General features: G+C 36.6%; 2 protein-coding genes across 2 annotated transcripts; one reads left to right on the forward strand and one right to left on the reverse strand.

Annotated features, from left to right (window-relative positions):
• Positions 1-1,332: 1,332 nt before the first annotated feature.
• LOC120195879 (nuclear pore complex protein NUP35-like) lies at positions 1,333-3,610 on the reverse strand. The gene is made up of 4 exons (XM_039197817.1): positions 3,504-3,610; positions 2,710-3,311; positions 2,212-2,323; positions 1,333-1,842 (listed from the first exon to the last, which is right to left on the reverse strand). The coding sequence occupies exons 2-4, from the start codon at positions 3,273-3,275 to the stop codon at positions 1,537-1,539; spliced, it is 984 nt and encodes a 327-aa protein (XP_039053748.1). The 5' UTR covers positions 3,276-3,311; positions 3,504-3,610; the 3' UTR covers positions 1,333-1,536.
• A 14,451-nt stretch (positions 3,611-18,061) lies between these two features.
• On the forward strand, positions 18,062-26,549 carry LOC120195819 (cell division cycle protein 27 homolog B-like). The gene is made up of 16 exons (XM_039197755.1): positions 18,062-18,238; positions 18,342-18,414; positions 18,523-18,632; positions 18,747-18,793; positions 19,359-19,456; positions 19,701-20,002; positions 20,816-20,935; positions 22,047-22,209; positions 22,307-22,533; positions 22,640-22,705; positions 22,932-23,051; positions 23,930-24,006; positions 24,442-24,561; positions 24,655-24,874; positions 25,265-25,546; positions 26,279-26,549. Exons 1-16 carry the CDS (start codon positions 18,134-18,136, stop codon positions 26,330-26,332), a joined length of 2,184 nt encoding a protein of 727 aa, XP_039053686.1. The 5' UTR covers positions 18,062-18,133; the 3' UTR covers positions 26,333-26,549.
• The last annotated feature ends 671 nt before the right edge of the window (positions 26,550-27,220 follow it).

The following is a 27,220-nucleotide window of genomic DNA, read 5'->3' on the forward strand; positions in this document are numbered from 1 at the left end:
CTTTACTTAAGCGTTATCAAACTGTTTACCATTTGAACCTGTTGGTGTTACTCATATTCTTAGAACCTTCAACATATTATCATATTTTGAATCTCATTATATATTAGAATTTTAAATTTCGATGAGAATTTTTAAAATTTATAACCTTAGATTTTAGAGTGAAAATGTGAATGCCATTTATTAGGTGAAAAATTTGAATTAGAATTTATTTAATACTTACGAATGTATATATCGTTCACGAGGGTGTAAATAAATATTTTTTTATGTAATATATAAATTATTTTAATTTATAAGCTCTTAAATAAATATGTTATTTACTTAGATCCGTTCAAATTCATGTCTTCTTTAATAATATAATCATAGTCATACTTCAAATAAGATTGAACCTATCGATGCAAGTATCTTAAAAATGAATTTCTAGGATTACACATTAATTGATCTTAGAAAAATAAAGAGACAAATAACATTAAATCTCATGTTAGAAGGCAAAGGTTATTGAATTTTATAAAATCCATCTCTTTGTAAAATTTTAGAAATTCGTCCCTAACATAAAATCTTATATCCATCCATAATTATTGATATCATAGTGAAATGACCTTAATTTGAGGGTGGATGGCAGTTTGACACCCTGAATGTGGGATGGGGATTGTGACATATGTTTCTGATTCCAAAGCTATCAATTGCAAGGGTGTTCAAGTCTAAGTTTTAGTTGAATTAATTGATCGAATCGAATTTATTCGGTTAAACGGTTAATCATCGAAATTAGTTCAGTCGAGAAACAAATGATTTTTTCAATATAGGTTAATAGTTATGATTCGAAATCAATTAATTAATTGAATTAATAAAAATATATTAAATACATATTTTAAACTAAAACTCATCAAGGATTAAAACCCAACTATCTTTTAACTACATGAGACCAATTAAATTTTAACTCGAATAAAAAAAAAACACTTATAGTAAACACAAATTAATCTAGCTAAAAAAATTATAAAAAATTTAATGGTATTGAAGAGTTTGAGGTAATGTTAGTGACCGTTTCATTAGTTTTGAAATTTCAGTGCTGAAATAAAAAAATTATTTATACTTCAGTGACCACTAATGTAGTTTACACTTTAACATAGTAACCATTTTCAATACCAATTTTATTTGTCCTTTTTTGATCAATGAGATTAGATTTGATGTTAAAACATATTTATTATAAATTCAAAACTTATTTAAATCTTACAAAGTGTGTATCTAATCTGATTTATATTGTAATTATTCAAGGTTACTTCAACAGGTGTTTTTTTTAAAGAAAAAAGGTTGCTTTTTCACCATGATTTTTCGCAATTTCTAATGGCCAAAAGTCTTGTAGATCCTCGCATTTCAACTCCGTAGTCTTTTACAATTGCAATTACAACAGAATCTGCAATACTTCCCCTTCTAAGGGACATTTATTGTTCAGGCATACCCTCTTTCCTTTGTTATGGAACATGATCAAACAATCAGGTAATAGAACAAAGGACCTGCGATTGACTGAGCACACATTTTCTCCTAATATCCAAACATGTATTCCATGACTTTGGTCCCCAGTGATTTCGTAGGGATTGCGATAGCTGTGCCTCCTGAATGGCGCGCATTGGAATTGCCATTTTGAAGATAGTAAGGGCGAGACAGCCGGAAATTGTTCAGCTCTGATGTTCTACTCGATGGTGGGGGCAGAGTCATGAATCCCTGATTGGTCACTCTTTCATTTAGGGCTTCACGTTGCATTGGATCCACTTGCTTCACACCAACGATTAGTGCCCCGTTAATTTGCATTCCGTTCTTTCTGAGAGCCTTCTGAGCATCAGACCGATTCTGCACCAGGAAGAAAGCAAACAGTTATATTTCGGGTTTCAGCAAAATCCATTCAGATATTTAGCCTATAACATTCCCGCTAGAACAAAGGAGATGATATATGTTTTAGATTCAACAGACATGTTGCAACTCGGACAACATAGAAATCTGGTTTTGAACTTGTTTTTCAGTCTACAGTTATCTTCTTCTGTATTAATCTCCAACTGGATTACATTCTTTTATCTTCATGATGTGTATTGATTTGGCAAGCATGGATCGAATGCAACAAATAAAGAACATGACATTAAAAACACAAATCTGCAATAATGGACCATAAAGATAGATAAGCAGAGCAGATTAAAACTTGTATTGGGAGAAAATAAGATTCACCAGATAAAGAACGTGCATCCAGTTGGCATCCCTTGGACCAGGAACATGCTTCAATATCACTCCACACTTTTCGAACTCTCGCAATACTAAATTTGTATCAGAGGGAGAAAATCTGGAAAGAAGCAAATATTTAAGTCATAGGTCTTGCATGGATATAAGAGCATGATCATACCATGAGTCTAACCCAACACATTGTTCTATTAAAAGAGAGAAACATGAAGAGATGTACCAAATCACCAATGAGGTGAAAAGGTTCAAATCTCAGCAGAGCTATATATCATCTAAATAATTACATTTTAACCAGGCATAAACGGGTCAAATTATGGCAATGTGAAAATGATAGAAAGGGGGCCAAAATGCAGAGAAGTGATCGGTCAAATAAATAAAAGCAAAAGTTAATCTAGCAGAATGAGGCACCAACACTACAAAACACAACAGAGGTCCACAAGACAAACATGTCAATTATTCAGTACAACATGAAAGTAAGGCGAAGCGTACCCATAAACTGTAACCCATTCTTCCTCATCCAGATTGCCTGTGGGTACAGAATTCCTTTGTATCTCAGGCCTAGCAACCTCCCTTGGAGGCGGAAGTGTGATCAAAGCGCCATGCTGAACCACACCCTCGACAGGAGAACCCTTTCCCTTCTCGTCCTGCTCACTACCACTTCTCGTTGTGGGTGACCACCAACTCGGACTCGTTGAGTTCTGCTGCCCATTAAGCACAGCAAATGAAGTGCTTGCCCCCGAGTTGATCTTTGCCGGAGTTGAAAAGTCACGTCCAGAACTTTTAACTGGACTTCTTGGGTCTGACTTGATTTTGGGAGACATAGGGTAATCCGGTATCCCAACTTCAGGAGAAAAATCCGATCGATCCTCCAAGGTGTACATAGGAGGAGGTGGAAGATCTGAACATCCAAAATTCTCCTCCCATAAAGCTAAGACGGCAGCTGCTTGACCCGGACTAGAGAACTTCCCTCTACGGGCAGAGACAGGTGATGCTAAATCCTGGAAAAACAATGACTTTCTCCCCGATTTTGGAGTTGTATGAACCGCATTGCTCATTTCCTTTTGATAATCTGAGCACTTGACAAGAGAGTTCTGTATGCATATCAAGTCATTAGCTTTAACAAAACTTGATACACCAACTTAACTAGCCTATCTTTGATTCATTTTCAGTAAGCTTTATTATTTTTTCTTCAATTTCCCACACATACCATTTTTGCAGCTCAATTCCCTCAACAACGATAAAATATGGAATCAAACAGAGAGGACGAAGAAAAAAGAGAGTACCTTGAGTAGACTTAGAGGTCCGTCGGGGATTTCCCCCAAATTGAAAGGAGCTCTTCAAAATAACGGTGAAAGAAGATTGTCTTTGAAACCCTAAGCCCTGGATTCAATTTTCGTAAATATCCTTAAATTTCCCGATCATCTATTTAAATTGTGCTTTTATTCATTGGATAAACTACATAAATGACCACGTAACTATAGATCAAGTCGCGAAATAACCATCCTTTTCAAATTTGTGACAATAACACCACTGAACATTTAAATGGGTTTAAAACAGCCACATGCCGTTAACATTCAACGGGGTGTTTATGAAACAGTTAAAACTATTGGTATAATTAGGGAACATATCTTTGTAAAGTTACATATTTGCGTTTTTGTCACTATTATTTTTTTTCTTTCATTTTGGTCACTACTTGTATATGATTTGTTTAATTGGAATTTCATTTAATCCAATTTGATCATGATTTTGTTTTTAATTTGTCTAATGCCTTAATTTGAGAATTAACTTTTAAATATTTTATTCTAGTCATGCATTAAATTTGTGGATTAAACCCCCTAAATTTAAAATTAATCAATTTGATTACCAAGATTAACTTTAATTCTTAAATTTTAATTAGTCCTAATTTCAATTTAATTTAATAAATTTATTTTTCCAATCAAATTGTGACACATGTCACAATTTTATGATTATAATTTGAATATTTACTATAATATATATATATATATATGGGTTAGGATCCCTTACACAATGTAAAACGTTTTAATTTTACATAGATTTAGAACCATTAGATGAGCGAAAATAGATGGCTCAGGTTGACTCATTTTTTTCTCAAGTGAATATATTCACATATCCTACTGTTAATCTGAGTCATCTATTTTCACTCATCCAACAGTCATAAACCTGTGTAAAAGAGTTTTTCATTGTGTAACTAGATCCTGCTCCTATATATATATAATTTGAATATTAAATATTTTTAATGATCATATATATAATTATTAGAAAATAAATATGAAAACAATAAATTTAATTTAAAAATATTAAATTCTTAAATCAATTATAAAGAAACTATTAAATTTATTTTAATGATTTAAGTTTTGTCATATTCTCAATTAGTGACCTAGATTTATTTCAATTCTTACTTTTATTTTATTTAAGTGTCGTAAAAAAAACTTACATCTAGACCAATTGAGAATATGAAAACAAATAAAATAAAAGTGAGAACTTACTTATAGACCAATTGAGAATACAATGACACTTAAATCACTAAAATAAATCTAATAATTTATTTATAATTGATTTAAGATTTTAATATTTTAAAACTAAATTTACTATTTTCATATATATTTTTAATGATTATATATATGAAATCATTAAAAAATAATTTAATAGTCAAATTATATATATATATATATATATAGGAGAATGATCTAGTTACACAATGAAAAACTCTTTTACACAAGTTTAGGACTGTTGGATGAATGAAAATAGATGACTCAGATTAACAGTAGGATATGTGAATATATTCACTTGAGAAAAAAATGAGTCCACCTGAACCATCTATTTTCGCTCATCTAATGGTCCTAAATCTATGTAAAATTAAAACGTTTTACATTGTGTAAGGGATCCTAACCCATATATATATATATATATTATAGATAATATTCAAATTATAATCATAAGGTTGTGACATGTGTATGATGTTACATTTCAAATTAAAAAAATTCCATAGTTCACTACTATCAGTCTCGATAATTATATATATTCACTTGACACCCGATCCATACTGACCCCACAGAGCAAAAGCTTCCATAGTTCACTACTATCAGTCTCGATAATTAGCCGTCTCAAACTGAGTTGCCACGTCAACTCCAAGCCTTCGAGGACACCTCACAACTTCTCATCCAAGACCGAGCAAATCACCATAGTTTTGGAGAATCCACTATACCAACGTCCACGATGATTGCTGATAACCTCACCGCAAGCCGTACAATCCGAACGCGAGTTGCGTGCTCCGTCCGTATTAACTTTTTCCAACCCAATTATGGTGGGATCCAGCGAATATCATTCCTCCTCACCACTGGAGCGACTGTCGTAGATAACACTTTATTCCTAGCCTGAGTTGCCTCAAGGACTAACCGACGACTCCGATGGATAACACTTTCGGTCTCCACTTCTTCTGGACTGAAGATAGCTCGATTACGGCACATCCAAATGCACCACAAAACTGAAGGAAACAGTAACACCCAGTCCATCGAAGTCGAAGGGAAATGATCCGACTGTTGGAGGTTTTTACAAATCCAAGCCAATATCGGCATGCTATTGAAATCTTCCAAACTTTCTGGTTTTACAAGTTGTGTCCACGAGACCCTCGCCACCAAACAATCTCGGAAAATATGGGAGAGGCTCTCCGTCAAAGCTCCACATAATCCGCAACTACCATTATCAGTCAAGTGACGCCGCATGCGTTCTACATTCGTCATTAAGTGTCCCTTACAAAGTACCCAAAGAAACATCCGAACCCTCGGTAATCATGGATACTGCTTTATAAGAGACCAAACCTTATAACCCAGAGTGCTCGTAGAAGGCAAACGACTGTTGTAAGCACTAGAAACAGTGAAAACACGGTTCAGTTCCAACGCCCAACCTGGCCTGTCAGCTCCACCAAGAGGCAAGGGCGGCTTCACGGCAGTCAGGTGTAATAAAATTTCATCCGGGAGAACCGGACGAATCTTATCCCATTCCCATTCACCTTGACCCGACACCATGGAGGCGATTGATTCTACCGGTAGGTCACCAGCCGACTGGTCTTTTCTAAACTTCATCAAATGACCCAATTGCCCAACCCAAGAATCCCGTCAAAAATCGAAAGTGTTGCCACTACCCACGTTCCTTGCCAGTCCGGTACAAACATCCGACCAAACCGAGGAGACACCCGCCCAAATCCGAGAGCAAATAGTCCTCTTAAGAGAGGATAGCACGAGCTGGGAAAGCTTATGCTTGCCCCAGACTATCCGACACCACAATCTGTCCGGTGTAGCAACTAGCTGGAAACCCAACTTCATTAAGAAAAAAACATTTTGGTCATAAAGTCGTTTAACACCCAAACCCCCGTCATTTACAGAACTACAAACATCGTCCCAACCAACTAAGTTAATACCTTGGTTACGCTCAGTATGGCCCCAAATGAAATTACGGATCAATTGTTCGATTTCGTCACAAATCCGTTTTGGCAAATAGCATGTTTGCATTGCATAAAACGGGATAGTGGCAAGTACCGACTTCGTCATGACGACACACCCTGCCAAAGATAAATACTCCGCTTTCCAACTTGCCAACCGATCTCAGACCTTTTGAACCAAATATTTATACGTACCACACGACACTCGCTTATGAAGTAATGGTACCTAAGGTATCGACCCAAATCTTCCACCAAACTAAACTGGAACCTATTGCTAAGATACTCTCGAACCGCCCTTTTCACATTTTTGGAAAAGAAGATCATTATCTTTGCTAAACTAATCTTCTCACCAGAACAACTGCAGAGCTTCGACAGGATATGCTTAATGACATCGAGTTGTGTCGGTAGCCAGCCTCCGCGAACAAGACTAAGTCATCCGCAAAGAATAAATGCGAAATCAAAGGTCCGTGTTTGCTTAACCGAATTGGTTTCCCTCTTACTGCATTTCCCGCAATCTGAATAGAGCGAGCCAATCGCTCTATAAATAACACAAACAAATAAGGTGATAATAGATTGCCCTGACAGAGACCTCTGGAAGGCATAAAACTATCAGTCGGTGAGCCATTCCAAATAAACTGAGTTGAAATAGACGAGATACAATACATTATAAAACGACGAAGTTCTCGAGGACATCCAACTTCACCCTGCGTATCATCAATAAAGATCCACTCCAACCGGTCATAAGCTTTTTCAAGATCAATTTTGATCGTCATCCAACCCAATTTACCTTATTTTGGCGCATAGAGTGTATCTCCTCATGTGCAATAATAACATTGTTTGAAATACTCCTCACAGGTGCAAAATTAGTCTGATTTTCAGAGACCCAAAGAGGCATTAACGGTTTCAGTCTATTCATAATGACATTCGTAATAGACTTATAAAAAACCGTACATAAACTAATCGGGCGAAACTGGGAAAATCTTTCCGGATTCGGGCCCTTCGGAATTAAAACTAGCAAGGTTCGATTCAAATCCTACGAAAACGTCCCATTCTCAAATGCCTCACGCACCATTTGGCAAACACTACCCCCAACGACGTCCCAATTTTATTAATAGAACCATGCACGAAAACCATCCACACCAGGTGATTTGGAAGGACACATATCAAAGACCGTTTGACGCACATCCGTGTTCATAATCGGTGCATCAAAAACATTGATGCACTCCCCACTAACAATCAGAAACTGGCCCTGAACAGGATACACAATATTACAAAACCTTTAGCTAGCAAATAGAGCTGAAAAAACGAACTGCACCACGTTTCAGCTCCTTCGAATTCGTACACCACTTTTCATTCTCTAAACGAAGCATATCGATTGTATTCTGTCGTCTTCTCAATTTGGCACTAGTGTGAAAAAACTTTGTATTACGATCCCCGTGAATAAACCAATTACACCTGGATTTCTGCATCCAAAGGCTTTTTTCCTGACTCAGCACAACCTCCAAATCATCCTTAAGTAGAGACTCTAAATCCAACAGAGCCTCCGAATGGCGATGCACTAAAGCTTTTTCAATGCCACAGATACGCGCCAGCAATTGAGCCTTCCATTTACCAATTGACCCAAAAACATCCCTGTCCACAACTCAAGCTTACTTTGCAATTGATGTAAATTAGTACCAATCGCCTCGTCTCACCTCCAAGTGATCCCTAAACTAACGCCAAAGTCTCCATGGTGTTGCCAAGAAAACAGAAAACGGAATAAGAGAGTGCAATGATCCGAACCCAATCTATCCAAGTGAAATACAATCGAATCTTTGAACAAATTATACCAACACACATTCATTAAACATCGGTCCAAATACTGATAAAGAGAACCACGACTCCAAGTGAATTCAGTCCCTTGAAAATGGACTTCCAATAACCCTGTGTCAAAAACGAAAGAAGAAAAACGTCGACTAACCCATCTATACCAACCGCTCCTCCACGACGCTCGTCCGACCTTAAAATAGCATTAAAGTCCCCCTCAACGGACAGGGACAATTACTCCCCGGGTTAAGATCTTCCAGATCACTCCACAACTCCTTCTGAATGGTTATATGAGGACTCCCATACACCACCGTAACGAAAATATGTCTATCCATCCCAATAACTCGGACCAAGGAATGAATAAACTGGTTCGAAACATTGAGTATCGTAATGTCTATCTCATCAGTCCAAAGCAACCAAATTCCCCCACTAAAGCCTTGTGCTTCAATTCGAAACAAATTAGAGAACCCCAAATAACGAATCACTATATATGGTTTCTTGTCACTCACTCTAATCTCCATTAAAGCCACAAAATTAGGTTGAAACTTCTGTATAATTCTTTTAAAATGACGACAATAGGATGGGCTCGCAACACCCTTACTGTTCCAAAACAAACAATTAAACATTAATAACACCTCGAGAAAGTTAGCCATCCTCGACCGCTGGTTCTATCTGAACATTAGTCTCATCATGAACCATGGACTCATCGACATGACGAACAATGGTTTGCACCTCGCCAGACCCTTACGCTCCATTTGCTCCAGAAGCCAGTCGGGAATCAATCCTGGTCGTAGTAGATTGGACCTAGTCTGACAAAAGAGGTCGTCCTGGTATTTTATGGGTAACCCGTTTCTTAACTCCTAATCCTTTAAACAAAACGTCACACCCACCTTTACTTTGACTAGGTCTCCCAACGCCCCTCGAATCCTGTTACCCTCATGATTACCACATCCTTGGTCAACAATCGAGACAGCGACATGCTTTCCGGTTGGTATAATTGGTTCATGAAACGTCACTTGAAATTCTTGATTAACTCTCGAAGCTTGAAACACATAGTTTTTGGACAAACTATCAGTGGAACGTGAATTCATTATATTACCTGACATGTCCTTAAAGGCACTCATTCTCGTGCCTGTACCTGAATCATGGATAATCAACGCACCATTCTTCCTTGAGTTACCCTGTTTTGAACCTTCCTTACTACCTAACCTCTCGTCCCTCACTACATCCTTCCCCTTGGACGTGCTACCATTGAGCCGGTCATGAGTAACCCCTGTAGGCAGATTATCATTATTATGCGTAGGTTCAACCTTCTTCCTTCCTCTCAAGGTCAGCAAGAGCCTCAAAACGTGACTTACGTGACACTGCACCAATCTCATTGAAATCATTCTTTTCAACAATGCTCTTCTTCAGTTTACGACGACGACTCGGCAGACCATCCACGTACCATAATAATCATCCTGAGAGTAAGATGGATTGGGATCACGTGTTGTCCCAGAATCAACCCGCTCTTCCTGCACCCCATCCGTCTCCTCCAAGTGTTTCCCACATAAATCCTGGAAGTGTCCATAAACACCACATTTAAAGCAAATCTATTGCAGCCCTTCATACTCGATCTGTTGAACAAACCCGTCAATACCAATACATGGAAAAAAGGGCTTATTCAGATCAACAACAATAGCCAACCGCACAAACTTTCCCCTCTCTCCCACATTGATGTTTGTTGGAAGAATGATCGAGTTGCAGGCTAACGTGCATGGTGTGCATGGAGAAGGTTCAAGAAGATTGAAGTTAAGCTCATAGTTGATGATGTACGCTGTGTTGCAGGCAATCAGAACCATAGGCTGTTAGGATGTTATTGCACGGTTATATTTGTCAAAGTTTGTTAAGAAGGTTGCATCTTAGTTCAACAACCAAGTGCTATATAAATCATGTACTTCTTCACTGGTTAATGAATGAAAATTGCATTAATTGTTTTTGAAATAACTCTCATTTCTCAACATGGTATCTTTCGCTAAGGGTCCTGGGGCTCCTATGCTTGTTGCTGCTTAATTCCTTAGTTCCTGTTGAGCATTATGTTTACCAATAAAAAGGTTAATGTGGTGCTAGACGAGACGAACTACCTGCTATGGAGGCAGTAGGTTCTGCTTACGCTGCGTAGTCATCGTTTAGAGCGGCTCCTCAATGGCACGATGCATGTTCCACCTGAGTTTACTGTCAATGCTGAAGGTACATCGGTCGTTAACGAGGCGTTTAAGGATTACATGGCACATGATAGTGCTCTTGCCTTGTGGCTCTTATTGACGATTAGTGCTCCCCTCCTGCCATAGTTTGTTGGAGCTGAGACTGCGGCAGCTGTGTGGAGTATAGTTGTTCAGTTCTTTGCTAATAAATCCACAACTACAATGATGAACTTGCAATATAAGCTGCAATCACTGAGGAAAGGTGATGATTCCATGTGTGTGTACCTCACTCGAATTAAAAAAGTTTGTGATGCACTTGCATAATGTGGCAGCCCGGTTTTGCAGGTGGAGCATGTGGTTAGTATTCGGAAAGGACTGCCAAGAGAATATCAATCTTTTATGGCTGTCATAACATCGAGACCTGACACACTTTCACTTGATCAAGTATATTCCATACTGGTTGATGCAGAGACACAACTGGCTGGCTTTGATTCGCAGCTTGAGAATCTCCCTATGAGTGCTAATGTGGCTCAAGGACAAATTCATGGTAGATCTACTGGATCTGAAACTTCTCATGAATTCAAACAACAGTCATCAACAATGCGTGGTGGTCGAGTTGGTGGTACAGGTCGTGCGTGGTTTCAATGTCATTTATGTTGTAAGGTTGGCCATTCGTTGATCGATGTTGGTACATGTTTGACTGTGACTTTGCAGGAATTATTGCCACTAATGCTCGAACACAATATAAGGATGACTCGAGCAGTGTTAACTATGTTAACCTTGATAGTGTTGCTTGTACGTGTTGTGCTAGTAAGACTGGAGCTAGTTCAGTGTCTACACAGGGTGTTTTTGCTCCTTCTACAAGTGTGAAATCATCTCGTGCTCAGTGGATTGTGGACTCGGGTGCGACGCATCATGTCACACCTGATGCTTCTCATATCAACCACCCCACTGATCTTGATGGACCAAGTAATCTCGTGGTTGGAAATGGTTTCTCTCTTAATGTTCAATCAGTAGGTCGATATGTTTTAAGGTCGTCTTTTCAAACCTTACTACTTATTGATATGTTGCATGTTCCGAAAATCACTAAACATCTTATCTTCGTGTAAAAGCTTTCTAGGGATAATCATATCTTCTTCGAGATTCATGTTGATACATGTTGTGTTCGAGATGAAGTAACATGCAATGTACTTCTTCGAGGAAGGCAGAAAGGGGGATTTTATACTTTTACCTTGGATAGTCAGCTGAGTGCTTGTAATAATGCTAAGGCTTATGCAGTTCATAGTCATTGTAACTCGTTTGAGCTTTGGCATAGGAGATAGGTTATCTAGCTTTTTCTACTTTGAAATTGGTTTGTAATTCCATTGCTGTTAACATTCCAAATAATGCAAATCAGTTGTGTGTTGCTCATTGTTTGGGTAAAAGCCACAAGCTGTCTTTTGTTGACTCAACCACGGTGTATGATGAGCCATTTCAACTTGTTTTCACAGATCTTTGGGGGCCTTCACCTGAGCCCTCAGCTGGTTTTCGGTATTACATCTCATTTGTAGATGCGTGCACTAGGCATACGTGGGTATACTTGTTGAAGAATAAGTCACATACTATAGTTGCCTTTAGATTGTTTAAGAGCATGGTCGAGACTCAATTCTCACTGCCAATCAAAGCCGTACAAAGCAATTGAGGTGGTGGATATAGAAACTGGACATATGAGTTAGCTCATGTAGGAGTCTTGCATAGAGTCACTTGTCCTCATTCATCTGAGCAAAATGGAGTCGTTGAGCGTAAGCATAGACATCTAATTGAGTTGGCACTTGTTTTTCTAGCACAAGCCTCTCTTTCAATCAAGTTCTGGTCCTATGCAGTAACCACAATTGCATACTTGGTAAATAGACTGCTAACTAAGGTGTTGAATAATATTTCTCCTTTTGAGAAGCTATTTAACAAGAAACCCGATTACACAGCCATGCGAGTCTTTGGTTGTAGATGTTTTCCACATCTGTGAGAATTTCAACCTCATAAACTAATGCCTCGATCTCAAGAGTATACATTTCTGGTCTATAGCTCTCAGCATCGTGATTTTAATGTCTTGGAGCCGAATGTTGTATTTTTATTAGCAAACATGTTAAATTTGACGAGCTTGTGTTTCACTTTGCAGTTGCTAAACAGGGTAATGATCATCACGTGGCACCATCTCCACGATCAGTATCGCTAGAGGTCATTCCTCAAAGACATAATGTGTGTCCTACTGCAGTGGAACCAATTCTAGAACATACTGGTGCATCTTCTCAGGCAAACCATGCTAAGAATGAAACGGGTCATGATGATGAGTTGGGTAATTACTTGAATCTTTAGATCACTCGGCTGAAAATTCATACATGAATAGTCCTTATATGGCCAGTGCTAGAGGAATTAATGAGTCAGTTTATCATTCAGTTGAGGACGTTAGTGTTCCTGATCAGGTACCACTAACCAACACTCACCCTATGGTTACTAGAAGCAAGCATGGTATTTTCAAACCTAGGTGTTCCTTGCTATGGAAGAAACTGCTATACCTACTGATATTCATCAGGCTATGAAGTCTAGTCAATGGACATCAGCTGTTCACGATGAACTTGCTGCCTTACAACGAAATGAAACATGTACATTGGTTCCATTGCCAACTGGACGAACATCAGTTGGGTGCAAATGGCTATTTAAGCTGAAAAAATCCCGATGGCTCAGTTCAACATTACAAAGCCAGGTTAGTTGCAAAGGGATTTCTGTAAATACCAGGACAAGACTTCAAAGAAACATTTAGTCATGTGGTCAAATTCCCAACTTTAAACGTTGTTCTATCCATAGCTGTAATAAACAAGTGGCCACTATGACATGTGGATGTTAATAACGCTTTTCTCCATGGTGATTTAAATGAGGAAGTTCATGCAACAACCGCATGGATTTGAGAAGCTAGCTGAGGATGACACCAAGCTTGTATGTAAGCTTCATAAGGCCTTGTATGTCCTGCGTTAAACTCCCAGGAACTGGAACAACAAACTGAAAGATAGCCTGATATAGATGGGGTTTCAAGTGTCAAGGGCAGATGCATTCTTGTTTATTTCACTTGCTCAAGGGAAATAACTTATATACTTGTCTATGTCAATGACATTGTGATCATTGGTCAATCAGTTGCTGCAATTGAACGAGTGGTTCAATCACTCAAAAATAATTTCTCGTTGATTACTTCTTGGGGATTGAAGTCCAGCGTAGTACTGCTGGTCTTATGTTGTCTCAAAAAAAGTTTATTTCAGAATTGTTGGAGAAGTCAGGTATGACAAAGGCAACTCCTACCAGCACACCTATGGTAGTATCTAATAAACTTCAAAGAGATGCTGGAAAACTTATTGAAGATGCTCGAGAGTTTCGGAGTATAGTTGGTGCATTGCTCTATGCATGCCACACAAGACCAGACATAGTGTATAGCGTGAGCAAGATTGCTCAATTTATGCATGAACCATGCGAGAATCATCTGCAGGCTGCCAAACGTATTCTAAGATACCTAGCTGGCACAATTGAGTATGATTTGCTCTTCAAGCCATCAAAGGAAGCACTAAGAGTTGTTGTATTCGCAGATGCTGATTGGGGTGGTTGTGTGGATGATCGAAGATCTATGTCAGGTCATTATGCTTTACTTGGTGGTAACTTGGTGTCCTGGAGTACAAAGAAATAGAAGGTTATCTCCATATCCACCATGGAAGCAGAATATCGCAGTCTTGCAGATGCAGTTGCAGAGGTGACTTGGATAGATGCATTGTTGAATGATATTGGAGTAACACGGCAGGAAAAACCAATCGTTTGGTGTGATAACATGAGTGCAATATCATTAAGTGCGAATCCTGTTCAACATGCACAATTTAAGTATGTAGATTTAGATGTGCATTTTGTTAGGGGAAAAAATTGTTGGAAATCAATTATATGTTAGCTATGTTCCTGCTGCACATCAACTTGCAGATGGGTTCACAAAGCCTTTGTCAAAGTTAGCTTTTACAGTGTTTTGAAAGCAAGTGAATGTTTGTCTAATAAAGAAAGGAGAAGAAGAAGAAATAGGAGGAATGTTGGAAGAATGATCGAGCTGCAGGATAACGCGTATGGTGTGCATGGAGAAGGTTCAAGAAGATTGAAGTTAAGCTCATAGTTGATGATATACGATGTGTTGTAGGCAATCAGAACCACATGTTGTTAGGTTGTTGTTGCACGGTTATATTTGTCAAAGTTTGTTAAGAAGGTTACTTCTTAGTTCAGCAACCAAGTGCTATATAATTATGTACTTCTTCACTCGTTAATGAATGAAAATTGTAGTAATTGTTTTTGAAATAACTCTCATTTCTCAACAATGTTGTAGTCCACTTTTACTACCTGACCAATTTCAGCAGCAATGACATTAAATAACGACCTCGTATAATAATGATACGGAAGCCCCAGGAGACGAATCCAAACCACCACTTGCGAAGGATGGCCATTCGATGTCAAGATGCTACGACTCCAAGGTTGAACGTCAGGTAGCTACCAAACACAACCCAAGGTCCCTTAGTGAAGACTTTATTATAATCGTCCCTACAATCCAGTTTCACCAAATAATAATTATTGTCCAAGTCGATCAAGTGGAAATTACCTTGAGGTTACAACAAAGCCTTTATCTTATTCCATAACGCTCGATAGCCAGTTGTCTTCCCCAACAAACGGACAATAATCGACATGCTCATGTTTTTATCGATAGACTCATGCACCCTATCCGAAAATTGGATTCGAGGGATTGATTTCGTCCTATCAATAATAACATCCCATCTTGGAACGACATATCGTTGTTTTCAAATACGCTGCTAATTGGTTGATATCCTCCACTAGTCCTTGTCACCATATCCACGTACGAGACTCTACCAACCTGCTCATCGCTTGGAGCATTTTGCACTATCTGATGCTCATCCAATGCACAAATATCTCCACCCGACAAGTCTAGATCCCCCGTCTCCATCGAAGTCTCCAGTTGCTCAAACACCATCGGAGCATCTGTTATACCCTCCATTACCACCGCTTGGTCACCGATCGCCCTAGCAGTCGAAGAAACACCCATACAAAACACAAAACCCTACGTGCTCCTAAAAGTTCGAAAACCCTACGCCATTGTTTTTATTTTTTTCCTTATAATTTTCAAATTTTGAGTTAACATGTAACTAATAAGATGTTAATTTTAAATATTGTAAGAATGTTTTGATCTTTTCCGTGCATAATCAACTTTTGAGCTTAATTTTTTTATCATTAACTTTAAAGTTGTGTTTTTAGTTCGGGTTTACAAGTCTTTATTTTATAAAACAAAAACTGACCCAGCATCTCTGTACTTTTATATATCATCAAAATAGTAACCGAAGATTTTATTATTGAACGTAATTACAACACTTATTTAAAGCATCAAAGCCTGCTTAGAAAATAAAACACTTTATAATCTTCATAGAGTATTTTGAACCCCAAAAGAGGGAAAAAAGAAAAAAGAAACATCAAAAAGGGGCAGTAAGAGGTTCCTTAACAAGATTGTTCAAGTGGGGATCTGGTGATTCAATGTGTAGGGTTTCACATTGGCACGGTCTTCCCACTATGCTCACAGCCTTTTCATCCTTTTCTTCCTCATTCACCACTTGTTTTACTTCAACACCTCCAATTCCCTGCAACAAACCCATCCCTCTTAATTACCACATGTAAATCAGTTAAAATTGAGATACCATGTTTATTGCAAGAATCACGTGACTTTATTGCTTGAGGTCTCGAGTTCGAGCACTATGTACGTAGTGTGAATGTTTTTTATCAAATGGTTGAAAGTCTTTGAATAGACACTAAATAAAATACAGGGTTTATTTGAAAGCACACCTGGGGTGCGGCTTCATTTGGTTCAATCTTCTGAGCAGCCATTTCCTGCAACCAAAGAATGACATTTGATCATTTTTAGTATTCGAAACAACAGTGATAACAAAACAAGAGGCATACATATACCCTGACATGATTGAGTTGGCCTTGATCAAGGGTTCTAGGCTCCATCTCAATGGAACAACACACGTTAGCCATGACACCAAACAACAACAGCACTGATTTTTCAACTCATAAATACGTAGAGCAGCCCGTTAGCTATAACTTAACACATATAAATACATGCCCGTATTTCCTTTTTGTTATCAGAGTCACGGATATTGTTGAAAAATTATTTTAGTCAAATACAGCCTTACTGTCATTCACGTAAATCCCGTGGCTGCCTCTTCGAGTTTCATGGTGGGTAATGCATCAACGTTCATCCTCGTCATCTTTTAGTCTTTAATCTTTATCTGTGAGCTGTGAAAGTGGTCACAACACCAGCAACTTTTACTTGTTATTCTTGGACAGAAATTAAATAAAACTAGTTTCCTGGCAAATTTTCTTCTCCTCTATCCGTTATAGTAAGCGAAATAACAAGGGTAAAGAGACAACTGGTTAAAACTTATTTGTGTGTGTATATATATAATAATTGAATAATATAATGCAGCATCTAATCATATCCCTTCTATCATAATTATCAAAACACGAACTCCATATAATTATCATATTTGTTGGACGATAATGTTAACGATTAAAATAAAAAGGAGAATATAAGAGTGCAAAAATAAGGTCAGGAGAGACTCTTTCTGTCTGTCATAGAGATGTATAGATTGACCTTTAGTTCTTGTATTAAGTGTAGAGCTATGGCTATTAAGGGACGGATGTTCGTTATAGGTGGAAAGGGCAATTGGTCTAAAACATTTTAGGTCACTTATAATTTAAAAACCATTATAAATAAGTCCTTGTCCCTCCCAATAATTTTTGATATAATTGTCTTTTTAAGACATTTTTAGTTTTAAAATTAATGGAATTAAGCTTTACCTCAAATTTATGTGGTTTAATTGCTTTTTAAGACCTTTAAATTTTAAATTTAGTAAAACTAAAACCTTAATCTCTTAATTTCTATAGTTTAATTATTTTTATGACCCTATTTATTTTAAAGTTAAGTAATTTCTCCCTTCATTATTCAATCATGGCTCTATCCCTACTCATAGGCTTACGTGATCTATTGTCAGGGTCGAGATTAGAAGTATAATTGAACGTAAAACATAAAGTTAATGCTAAACTTAAAAAAAATTAAATATTTAATGATATAAACGGGTTATGCTCAAAATGAGTGGAATTATATATTTATAAAAGGAAGATGAGACAAAGTATTTTCATCAATTCACACGCTTCAAATTCTATTCACACGTACGCGCGGTTCTTTTCAAAATATAATAATAGAAAAACCCTCCCCGCCTCCGTTGTCTTTTCTCTGTTCGTCACTGTCAACTTTCATCAGGTAGGATCAAAAACAGCTCAGCCCAACTCATCACAGCGCACTATAAAACCCCATCGCAACGCCTTTCTCTAGGTCTCACTGAAAACAATGGAGGCATTACTGTCGAATTACGTTGAGGAAAGCTTGAATCAATACATGACAAGAAACGCCGTTTTCCTCAGCGAACGCCTCTTCGCCGAGTTCCCTTCCGAGGTTTCCTCTCCATTTTCCTGTAATCAATTATTTATTTTATAATCGATTCATTCTAGGAATTGACTTGAGACTTTAAAATCTGTTATTTTTCCTGTTAATGCAGGTTAATTCACAATTGTTGGCTAGATGTTACTTGACTAAAAATCAACCTCACTCTGCATATTACATTCTTAAAGGTACTACCTGTTTTCTAATGTTTTCGCTGGATTTTTCGTTTTAATGATGTGAGGGAATGATGCAGGTGTTTTGTATTGATGTTTGTGTTTACGTGTCTCGATTTGAAGGTATGGAAATGGCTCAGTCTCGTTACCTGTTTGCAATTGCCTGCTTAGAAATGGATCTCTTTAGTGAAGCGGAAGCTGCATTGATGCCTATTGAACATCTCTGCACTGAGGTATGTTATCACCTTTTTGTTGTCGATATAATGATGAAAATGTTGGTTGCGGACATCAGCTTCTTGGATGTTTATTGAATTTTCATGCTCATAATTTTGGCTACATGCATGTAGGTTCCAAACGGTGCCGCTATGCAATATCTTCTTGGCATTATATATAGGTTTTTTCTGCCACTTGATTTTTATGTTGATGTATCATAACACATAGGGGCTTCTTTATCTGACTGTTTTTTCCTAATCTTTATTGTAGTTGGTATCATAGGCCTGGGATTCAATGCAAATTTCTCCTTCACTAGAGTAGTGGCTTTCCTGGACTCTCAATTTTGGTTGGAAATTAATCCAGAAATCATATATTTTTCTTCCAAGGAGAATTAGATAGCCATCACTTTTTCCACCTAATTAGTGGGCAAAAATTTCAAAAAAACTTTTATGAATCCAAAATCTTATTAGTTAAACCAGCCTCTGTTGGCTTTTAATTTTTCTATCAGTCCTGACTAACCCACTAACACTAAATGCTTAGCTAGTTTGTTCACTCGCCAAGTTTATAGCTATGAATCATGCTGATTCTAAGCTGTTTGAGGGAGTCCGGGTTTGTTCATACAAAATCAGCATATAATACTATGTTATACTTTTCCTTCGCAGTTGACTAGGATGTTACTTGTATTGGCTTGCTGTAGTCTCTACTTTGACTGCAATATCTTTGTTCTGGAATTTTTTTTCCCACAGGGACACCGCTAGGATGAAAAGGTCAGTTGAACACTTTAGGAAGGCTTTGTCAATTGATCCATTGTTTTGGGCAGCTTACGAGGAACTTTGTATGCTAGGTCAGTGATGTTTATACAGATCAAGTCAGAAAGATTAGGTGATACCGTGATATTTTGGCATTATTTTCTTCTTGTAATAAACAAAGTTTCTTTTAGAAAGAAAAGAAAAGAAAAAAATGAATTTCTTTGCAAAGTCGGAATATTGTTATGATTAACTTATAACTATATTTTTCTGTCGTATGGATCTATCTACATAATCAATAATTAGTAAATTGTTGACAAGGCTTAAGTGTATTTATTTCAGGCGAGGCAGAAGAAGTCGCTGTTTATTTTGGTGATGCGGCTATTCCTTGTGTTCAAGAGCATTACCTAGGTAATCCATCCGATTGTTTACTAATTGCTGGTACCGATCACAGCTTGGGTTCTTCTCAAATATTTGGCTTCAAAGATATGAGTCTGTGTCATTTACAACAAAAGGAAGAGGAAAAACCCAGAGATATATGTCAGAATAATCATGGAGGACCTATTTTAAGAGGAGCTGTTGGGCAAATAACAAACAGCTGTTGCAACACACCATCTTTAAGTACTTCCCCTGTGTGCACACAAGTAAGACATTTTTTGGGTAATTAAATAGTTTGATTTGATGTGCGATATTTATTTCATCTCCATGTACTAGCTCTAACCTGTTTAATGCTTTAGCATTTAGTGCATGTAGATTTACATATATAATATATTTGCTTAGTTTAGTTTACTGCATCTTTTTGTTACTTTATCGGATGAGTATATTCTAGTTAAGCAAGCTTGTCGTAGTCTTGTCCTGTTCAAATTAGTAGCACTATTCAGATTTTAGACCTACTATTTCCATGACCTGAGATGCATCAGTTCTTCTAAAGCAAGAATACTTTTTGTCTACAACATAATGCAGAATGGTTTGGAAGCATGCAAATTATTTCAGGGTATTCTTAACCATAATTTTCAAAATAAGGCACTGTAAGTAGAATGAAAAACATTTTAAGATTTAAAACCGATATTAACAACTATGAATGGAGAAATTATTGATTTTATTTTTCAGTTCAGATTTGAGGAATTATTGATTTATAGTTTCAATGTTATATCACTTAAACAACCGCACGTTTTCAAAGGAGATGGGACCATTTGTCTTCTCATTCAAACTGCATGTCATGAGAAGCCTTGGCTGATTCAAATAGGAAAGATCTATTAACTTGAACTTTGATGCATTTACTTATATCATAGAAGAAAGTTTAGTTATTTATAATGTATGAAGTATAGTAGACTAACTGCAGCTGGTCCTTTAGGTTCTGCAGGACCAGTTATGGTCTTTCTTCTTTTATATGAACATGTTCTTTAATTGTATCCATGTTGGATGTCTTTCTAAGCTCTCTATTTTTCAATCTTAAGATATCAGATACAGCTCCACCTTCTCCAGTTAGAAACATACAACTACACCAAAGTGAAGGCTCTCTAAGACCCAGACCTCAAGCTCAAAAGGAATTTGTTTGTGAAAATGAATCAGAGCAGGTTGTATTTGCACATTCATCTATGAACATGTTTCTATCACCTTCTTATGTTTTAAAAGTGTTTGCTACATTTTTGTTTGTTACCACATAGTCATAAACATTCCTAATAATTTTTACTCGTTATATTCTTCTGGAGTCACCTCTCTCCTATGCTTGACTCTTGAACATTGGATATAATGCAACATACAGTAGTAATTTTTAAAATCATCGTCTTACAGAGTCGTTTAGTATAATTCATTAATTATCACTATATTTTTTTTATGAAGAAATCCCAGAAAGGCATATGAAGAAAAACTCTAGATATCCATGATTGCCCTTGACATCAAAGAGTCACCTTTTTTTTTGCCATACATACAGGATTGCATTTTTGACATCAGAATCTTTTTGTCTAGTTGTTAGCAACCTTTAGATTAATTCAAATCCATTTAGTTATTTGGAAAATAAAAATACTAGGAGAGAATGTATGCTTTGCATGCATGGGTTTGGTAGGTATTTTACTTTTAGCTTGCTATATTAGGAAATAAGTGTATTCTGAAAACGATCTGGCTGCTGAGCACTGGCGTGCAGCCTGTTTAAACCTAGGCTGTAAGTTCACTTGTTCCTTTTCATGGATCCCTTAAACCTGTCATAATTGAGAATCTTACTAGTTTTGTTTAACACTCTTGACTCTACTCTACTCTCCTTGTCTTGTCTGATTTTATTTCATATGTTAATTTTTATTCCTATTTATTATATTGAGCTTGTTTTGTCTGTTTGCTTTCAACTCTTACTATCTTATTTTATTCTATTCATATTTTTGGTTGTATTGGAAAGTGTTAGTCACATTTTGTTTTCTGTCGGGAATAGGATCTTTAATTGTCTTTGTAATTTTGCTGGCATTTCGCTTGTTTGTAATTTTACTCTACTGTTGATCGTGTGCATTCTTTTTTTTTTCCATCACTTTAATATTTTCTTGTTTCTTTAACAATCACCTTTTTGCTGTAGTTTTTCCTTCTTATTTTCTTGTTTTTAATTCTAGAAATATTATGCAACATTGCTAACGTACATCATACTTCTCCACTTACATTTTTATTTTTCTAAAATGTGCTGCCTCTTCTGGTTTGATTCTGAAGATTCGTGGCAGTTTATTTTTCAATTCAGGACTTCGTAGAAGTGCAAGATTAGCTGCATCCGTGAGAAGATTGAACACCTCAAAAGGATCAGAAAACAAAGAAAAAAGTTTTCATGCTTCAACTAAATTAAACTCTGAGACTTGCACTTCAACATCTCGTCAAGGTCAATTTCATAATTAAGAGGAAGTTTATCAAGATCTATTTCTTACATATAATATGTGCCTCATTTTTAAAGTCAAACACCTTGATGTCATTTCTAGGGAAATTGCTGGAAACTTCTGAGGTTGCCGTATCGGAGTTAAAAACAACTTCTTCTTCTTCATCTTCAACTGCTAATGTTAATTCCATTCAGCATGAGATTGTAAATACAAAACTAAGGAGATTTGTCTCAGATACTGCAACAATTAATTCTGGTATATCAGATACGTTGACGCTCCTGAGAATTCTTGGGGAGGGATACAGACATTTGTGTATGTTTAGATGTAAGGTATTGGTCTGTCAGCTGAAACTTGTTTTTCTATTATTCTGAATGGTGTGCTTGAGTTATTTTCTAATTTAGAAAGATGGAGTATAATTTCTTATTAATATTACAGGAAGCTTTAAATGTCTATCAAAAGCTCTCATCAAAGCAGTATAATACAGGCTGGGTTCTTTCACAGGTGATTTAGTTGTACCTTAACTGTCCATTGTGTGAATCTGTATTTTTTTTATCTGCTGGCTTTTGAAAAAAAGTAATGAGCAATTTAATTCTTTGAGAATGTCAAGCAGAAAATTTCTTCTCTTTTGGGATGCTTCCATCCTTAGAATTTCTATTATTTCATTTCAAATGGTGCACTGGAGGAAACAGTTGTCTTATTCATAGTTTCAAGTTATCTTTTATTGCAGGTTGGAAAAGCATATTTTGAGCTAGTAGACTATTTAAATGCTGATTATGCCTTTAGTCTCGCGCGCCAAATATCTCCTCACAGTGTGGAAGAGATGGATGTATACTCCACAGTTCTTTATGTGAGTACTCTTTACCCTTGTTTTAGCTTTGCGAAGATAATTCATGATAGCCATTTCAATTTATACATTTAAATGCAAATTTATTCAATTTTATATGCAATTTGAAATCCTTTAGTTTCTGTTAAATAAGTAACGGGTCCATGTTGTTTTATTTTTCGTTCTCCTTCTGAAACCTTTTCTTTTGCAAAGTTCTTATCTTTCTGAGGTGCATGAGTTTAAGTAGCATTCAGCAATAGTTACTGATGTAAGGATTAACAGATTACTGTTTTCAACTGTTATTAATAGCTGATTTGTATTATTCTGTTGATTCTGTTAGAAACTGTCTATTGTAAATAAATTCTGAGAACAAGTCATGAGTAACAGACATGAATGATGAAACTTCATTCTTCTTCTTAAACTCTCATTTGCTTTTTTTTTTTTCATCTTCTTGGTTTTCTCTCTCAATTGCTGTTCATCCTATCGGTAGCCCTGAGTGATTTCCAATCATCAAACCACCGTACCAGTTACCAAGTTTATAGAGTGGAGAGAGTTTTATGGGTTGTGAAACCCTTGAGACTATCTTTGATTTCATAGGAGATCTTTTGGAAATAAAACCACGTCCCTCCTCTTTAGTTGTACTGTACGCGATTTCATCACAAATATTGGACCATAAGCTATGTTTTTGGAGAAATTGCCAATGTTTTCTTCAGGATCAGCGTCGTGATTTCTATGGAAAGGATGGGAAAGTTGACTTACTGATGGCTTGTGTAGTCTGTTTGTTTCGTAAAAAAAACATCAGTTCTCCCATACATAGTTTTATGACCTCTGTTTGTAGGGCAGACAAAAAAATAAGATGATATGCAGTTACTTCTTTATATTTACCGCAATTTTTTTTGCAGCATTTGAAGGAAGAAATGAAATTGAAATATTTAGCTCAGGAGTTGCTATTAGTTGATCGTTTTGCTCCACAAACCTGGTAACTTTTGTAGACTTCTATGAGGCTCTAAAACAGTTAAAATCATGTTATTTTAATCCCATGCATGTTTTGAACGTTTATCTTCTGTTTTAGTTCATTTTTACTCCCAATAATTTATTCCTTTAGATTTCCCTTTGTAGTTGAAGATTAGTGCCTTGCTTCGGTCATTACTTTTCTTGTTCATTATTCTATTTACAGTCAAGAAACATGTTTCAGCTGTCTATTTATTTTTAATTATTATTTTATTGGGCGGGGTTTTTTTTTGGGTGGGGGGTTGGGGTGGGGTTGGAGTTGTTGGTGGTCGTGGGTAACAAGATAATCCGATGGATTACAGAAAAGTACATCACTAGTGGATTCATACAACCTCAAGTTACACTTTATGAATGATTTTTTTATTTATTTATGATGATTTCAATTATGGAATGCCTAATGCAGGTGTGCTATCGGGAACTGCTATAGTTTGCGAAAAGATCATGAAACTGCACTCAAAAGTTTTCAGCGAGCGTTGCAGTTGAATTCTAGATTTGCATATGCACTCACTCTTTCTGGTCATGAGTATGATCTTACACTCGAATGTTTTTTAGATTCATCTCCATTAATTGAATGACTCAAGAAAAGGAAGGGGATCCCATTATGTGATTGTTGCAGGTATGTTATTATGGAGGACTACAAACATGGAGCGGAGTGCTACGAGAAATCTCTTAATGTTGATGCAAGACAATATAAGTCTTGGTATGGGCTTGGGGTGATCTATCTCCACCAAGAGAAATTTGAATTTGCAGAGCACCATTTCCGCCAGGCCTATCATATAAATCCTTTCTCGTCAGTTATAATGTACTATTTGGGAACCACTTTAGAAGCATTAAAGGTTTGACCACTTCTATGTTATCATTCTGTACCGAATTATCATTTTGTGCTACCTTAGGACTCAGTGAACCCGATATGTTCTTATCAATGAGCAGTTCTGAAATGCTCAGCATGTGCATCTTACATACGTTTGATCTGTTTAAATATTTTATGTCCATGGTACTGGCTACCCTTTTTGGTCTATCTTGTTTGTTGTGTAATGTGTGCCTTCTTTTGTGTAATTGACCGTACAAAAGTTCTTATCCGATCTTCTCTAACCAGTTTTTAAGTTCATCCTTTAATACATTGTAACGCAAATATTAGTGTTTAAACGATAAGAGGACCAAAGTAGCAGTGTCCTGTTTTTATATTATTTTTCCAATTGACAAATGTTCTTTTATTCGTTTTGCAGAGGAGTGGGGAAGCTTTAGAGATGGTGGAGAAAGCTATTGTCACGGACAAGAAAAACCCACTTCCAAAGTACAGCAAAGCAAAACTGCTGGTGACACTAGGAAAGCTGAATGAGGCTTTGAAAATTTTGGAGGAACTCAAAGAGAGCACCCCTCATGAAAGTAGCATCTATGCATTGATGGGTGAAATCTATAAACAGCATAAAAAATATGACAAGGCAATGCTTCATTTTGGGCTTGCGTTGGACTTAAAACCATCTCTAGTTGATGTTGCTAAAATAAAGGTAATACTGCATCCTCTTCTTTCGTAGTCACTGGTGTGGCTTGTTTCTACAAAGCAGCTTTTCCTTTCCTCCTTAACATTAATTTGCCACAATGGTTGTTTTAGGGATGGCTCCAATGGTTGCTTGCTTAGCACTTTACATCAACCATTTTCACAAAATTTGTCAAACTATAACTGTTAAAAGTCCGAACCTATTTAATGACCACACCGCATCTCAGTGTTAGGTTCTTATTCACATGTATTTGTGTGCGCGCTCGTGTAGATCTAATGTGAACAGATGAAGTATAATCCCTTCTCTAATTCTATTGTTGTGACCATATCATTCATTCCGAAAGGAGCAAAAATGGGAAATCATGTGAAGCCCTGCAGGGCATAAGCTTGCTCATTGGCGGAATCCTTTTGGTTGACTGATATGGTGTTTTCTTGTTTGACGGGACTTCAAATTCATTTGTCCATTGATCATGAAACTATACATAGTCATCTGATTCAGGTCTTTGTACAGTGTCGAAAACTTGGGTGAAGTTGTTTGGAAAAAAACAGCTAGTCATTTAGAAAGGAGTGGCATTCATTTTGTAATAACATTTTTATGAACATTTCTAGAGAATCAATCATCTTCTCCCTTTTAGGAGAGTATACTGTGGAGGAAGAACACTTACTACTATAAATACAACTAAATATGGAACGTGGTACTCTGTTCCTAACCAAGCTGTATAACTTGTTATCTATGAGGCAGGCTGCCATTGGAAAGTTAAATATACCAGACGAAATAGAGGACAGCTTGGAGTGAACTTGTAGAGCAAAGCCCCTGATGTGTGAGGCATTCGACTTTCTATGCTTCGTGGTTGTACACTCGAAGAAGTTGATAGAGTTCCAGAAGACATCTTCGGACGAACTTAAAGCTTCCAACTCATTCCGAATGATTAGAAAGTAAGTAGCAGTTTAATTTATTCTCCAAGCTGACTTGCGAGTATGCCTTGGTTTAGACCGATAGTCATTTATATTTAACAACGACGCATTATCTGCTTCTCAAATGTAGCTTGTTGCTGTCAATAGCCTGTGATGAACATAGTCTCAGAAATTTGTTGAACGTGATGCTTTAAGCGTTTTCTTTCATCGGATTCAAGTAGAATCCGGTAATTTTCAGCTTTAATTATTATTTGAAGTTGACTCAAAATGGATGCAAGGATTAACCAAAAAATATCTATTTGTTAATGGATTTGGGTTCTGAATCTTCGTTTCTTTTATGCGTAGTGTCCAAATATGAACCCACTTTCATCATTCGTACCAAGTCTGAGAATTTTATGAAAAAAAGACTTTAATAATATAATAACATTAAGTACTTGAAGGAAGGGTTTTATCATTTATATGATCTTACACGATAAGATTTAGATTGTTATATAATATGTATATAATTTAAAGACCTAAAATGTATTTTCTCTAATGTTTAAAGTGTTATGAAAAGAAGCTTTAAAAGTATGGTAGCGTCAAATATTTGAAGAAACATTTTGTTGTTCATACAATATTACATAATTTAAAGAAAATTTGTATATATATATATATATATATATATAAACAAAGCAATTTTCCTCATCTTAAAATGAAATTGAAACTACAAACAGATCAAATAATGGAACTCTAAATGAAGTAATCGATTTTAATTGATTTCTTCAGCTTT

Source organism: Hibiscus syriacus, unplaced genomic scaffold (genome assembly GCF_006381635.1).
Source record: "Hibiscus syriacus cultivar Baekdansim isolate YM2019G1 unplaced genomic scaffold, ASM638163v2 tig00117021_pilon, whole genome shotgun sequence".
NCBI classification, from domain to species: Eukaryota; Viridiplantae; Streptophyta; class Magnoliopsida; order Malvales; family Malvaceae; genus Hibiscus; species Hibiscus syriacus.

What these genes read in the sequence shown, in the direction of transcription:
- LOC120195879 (XM_039197817.1), bottom strand. Translation starts at nt 3,275, where the DNA reads ATGAGCAATGCGGTTCATACAACTCCAAAATCGGGGAGAAAGTCATTG. An exon ending in GAATGGGTTACAGTTTATGG is followed by an intron (nt 2,324 to 2,709) that starts GTACGCTTCGCC and finishes GCTTCTTTCCAG; the next exon opens with ATTTTCTCCCTCTGATACAA. An exon ending in GGATGCACGTTCTTTATCTG is followed by an intron (nt 1,843 to 2,211) that starts GTGAATCTTATT and finishes TTCCTGGTGCAG; the next exon opens with AATCGGTCTGATGCTCAGAA.
- LOC120195819 (XM_039197755.1), top strand. Translation starts at nt 18,134, where the DNA reads ATGGAGGCATTACTGTCGAATTACGTTGAGGAAAGCTTGAATCAATAC. An exon ending in CTTCCCCTGTGTGCACACAA is followed by an intron (nt 20,003 to 20,815) that starts GTAAGACATTTT and finishes TTCAATCTTAAG; the next exon opens with ATATCAGATACAGCTCCACC. An exon ending in CAGGCTGGGTTCTTTCACAG is followed by an intron (nt 22,706 to 22,931) that starts GTGATTTAGTTG and finishes CTTTTATTGCAG; the next exon opens with GTTGGAAAAGCATATTTTGA.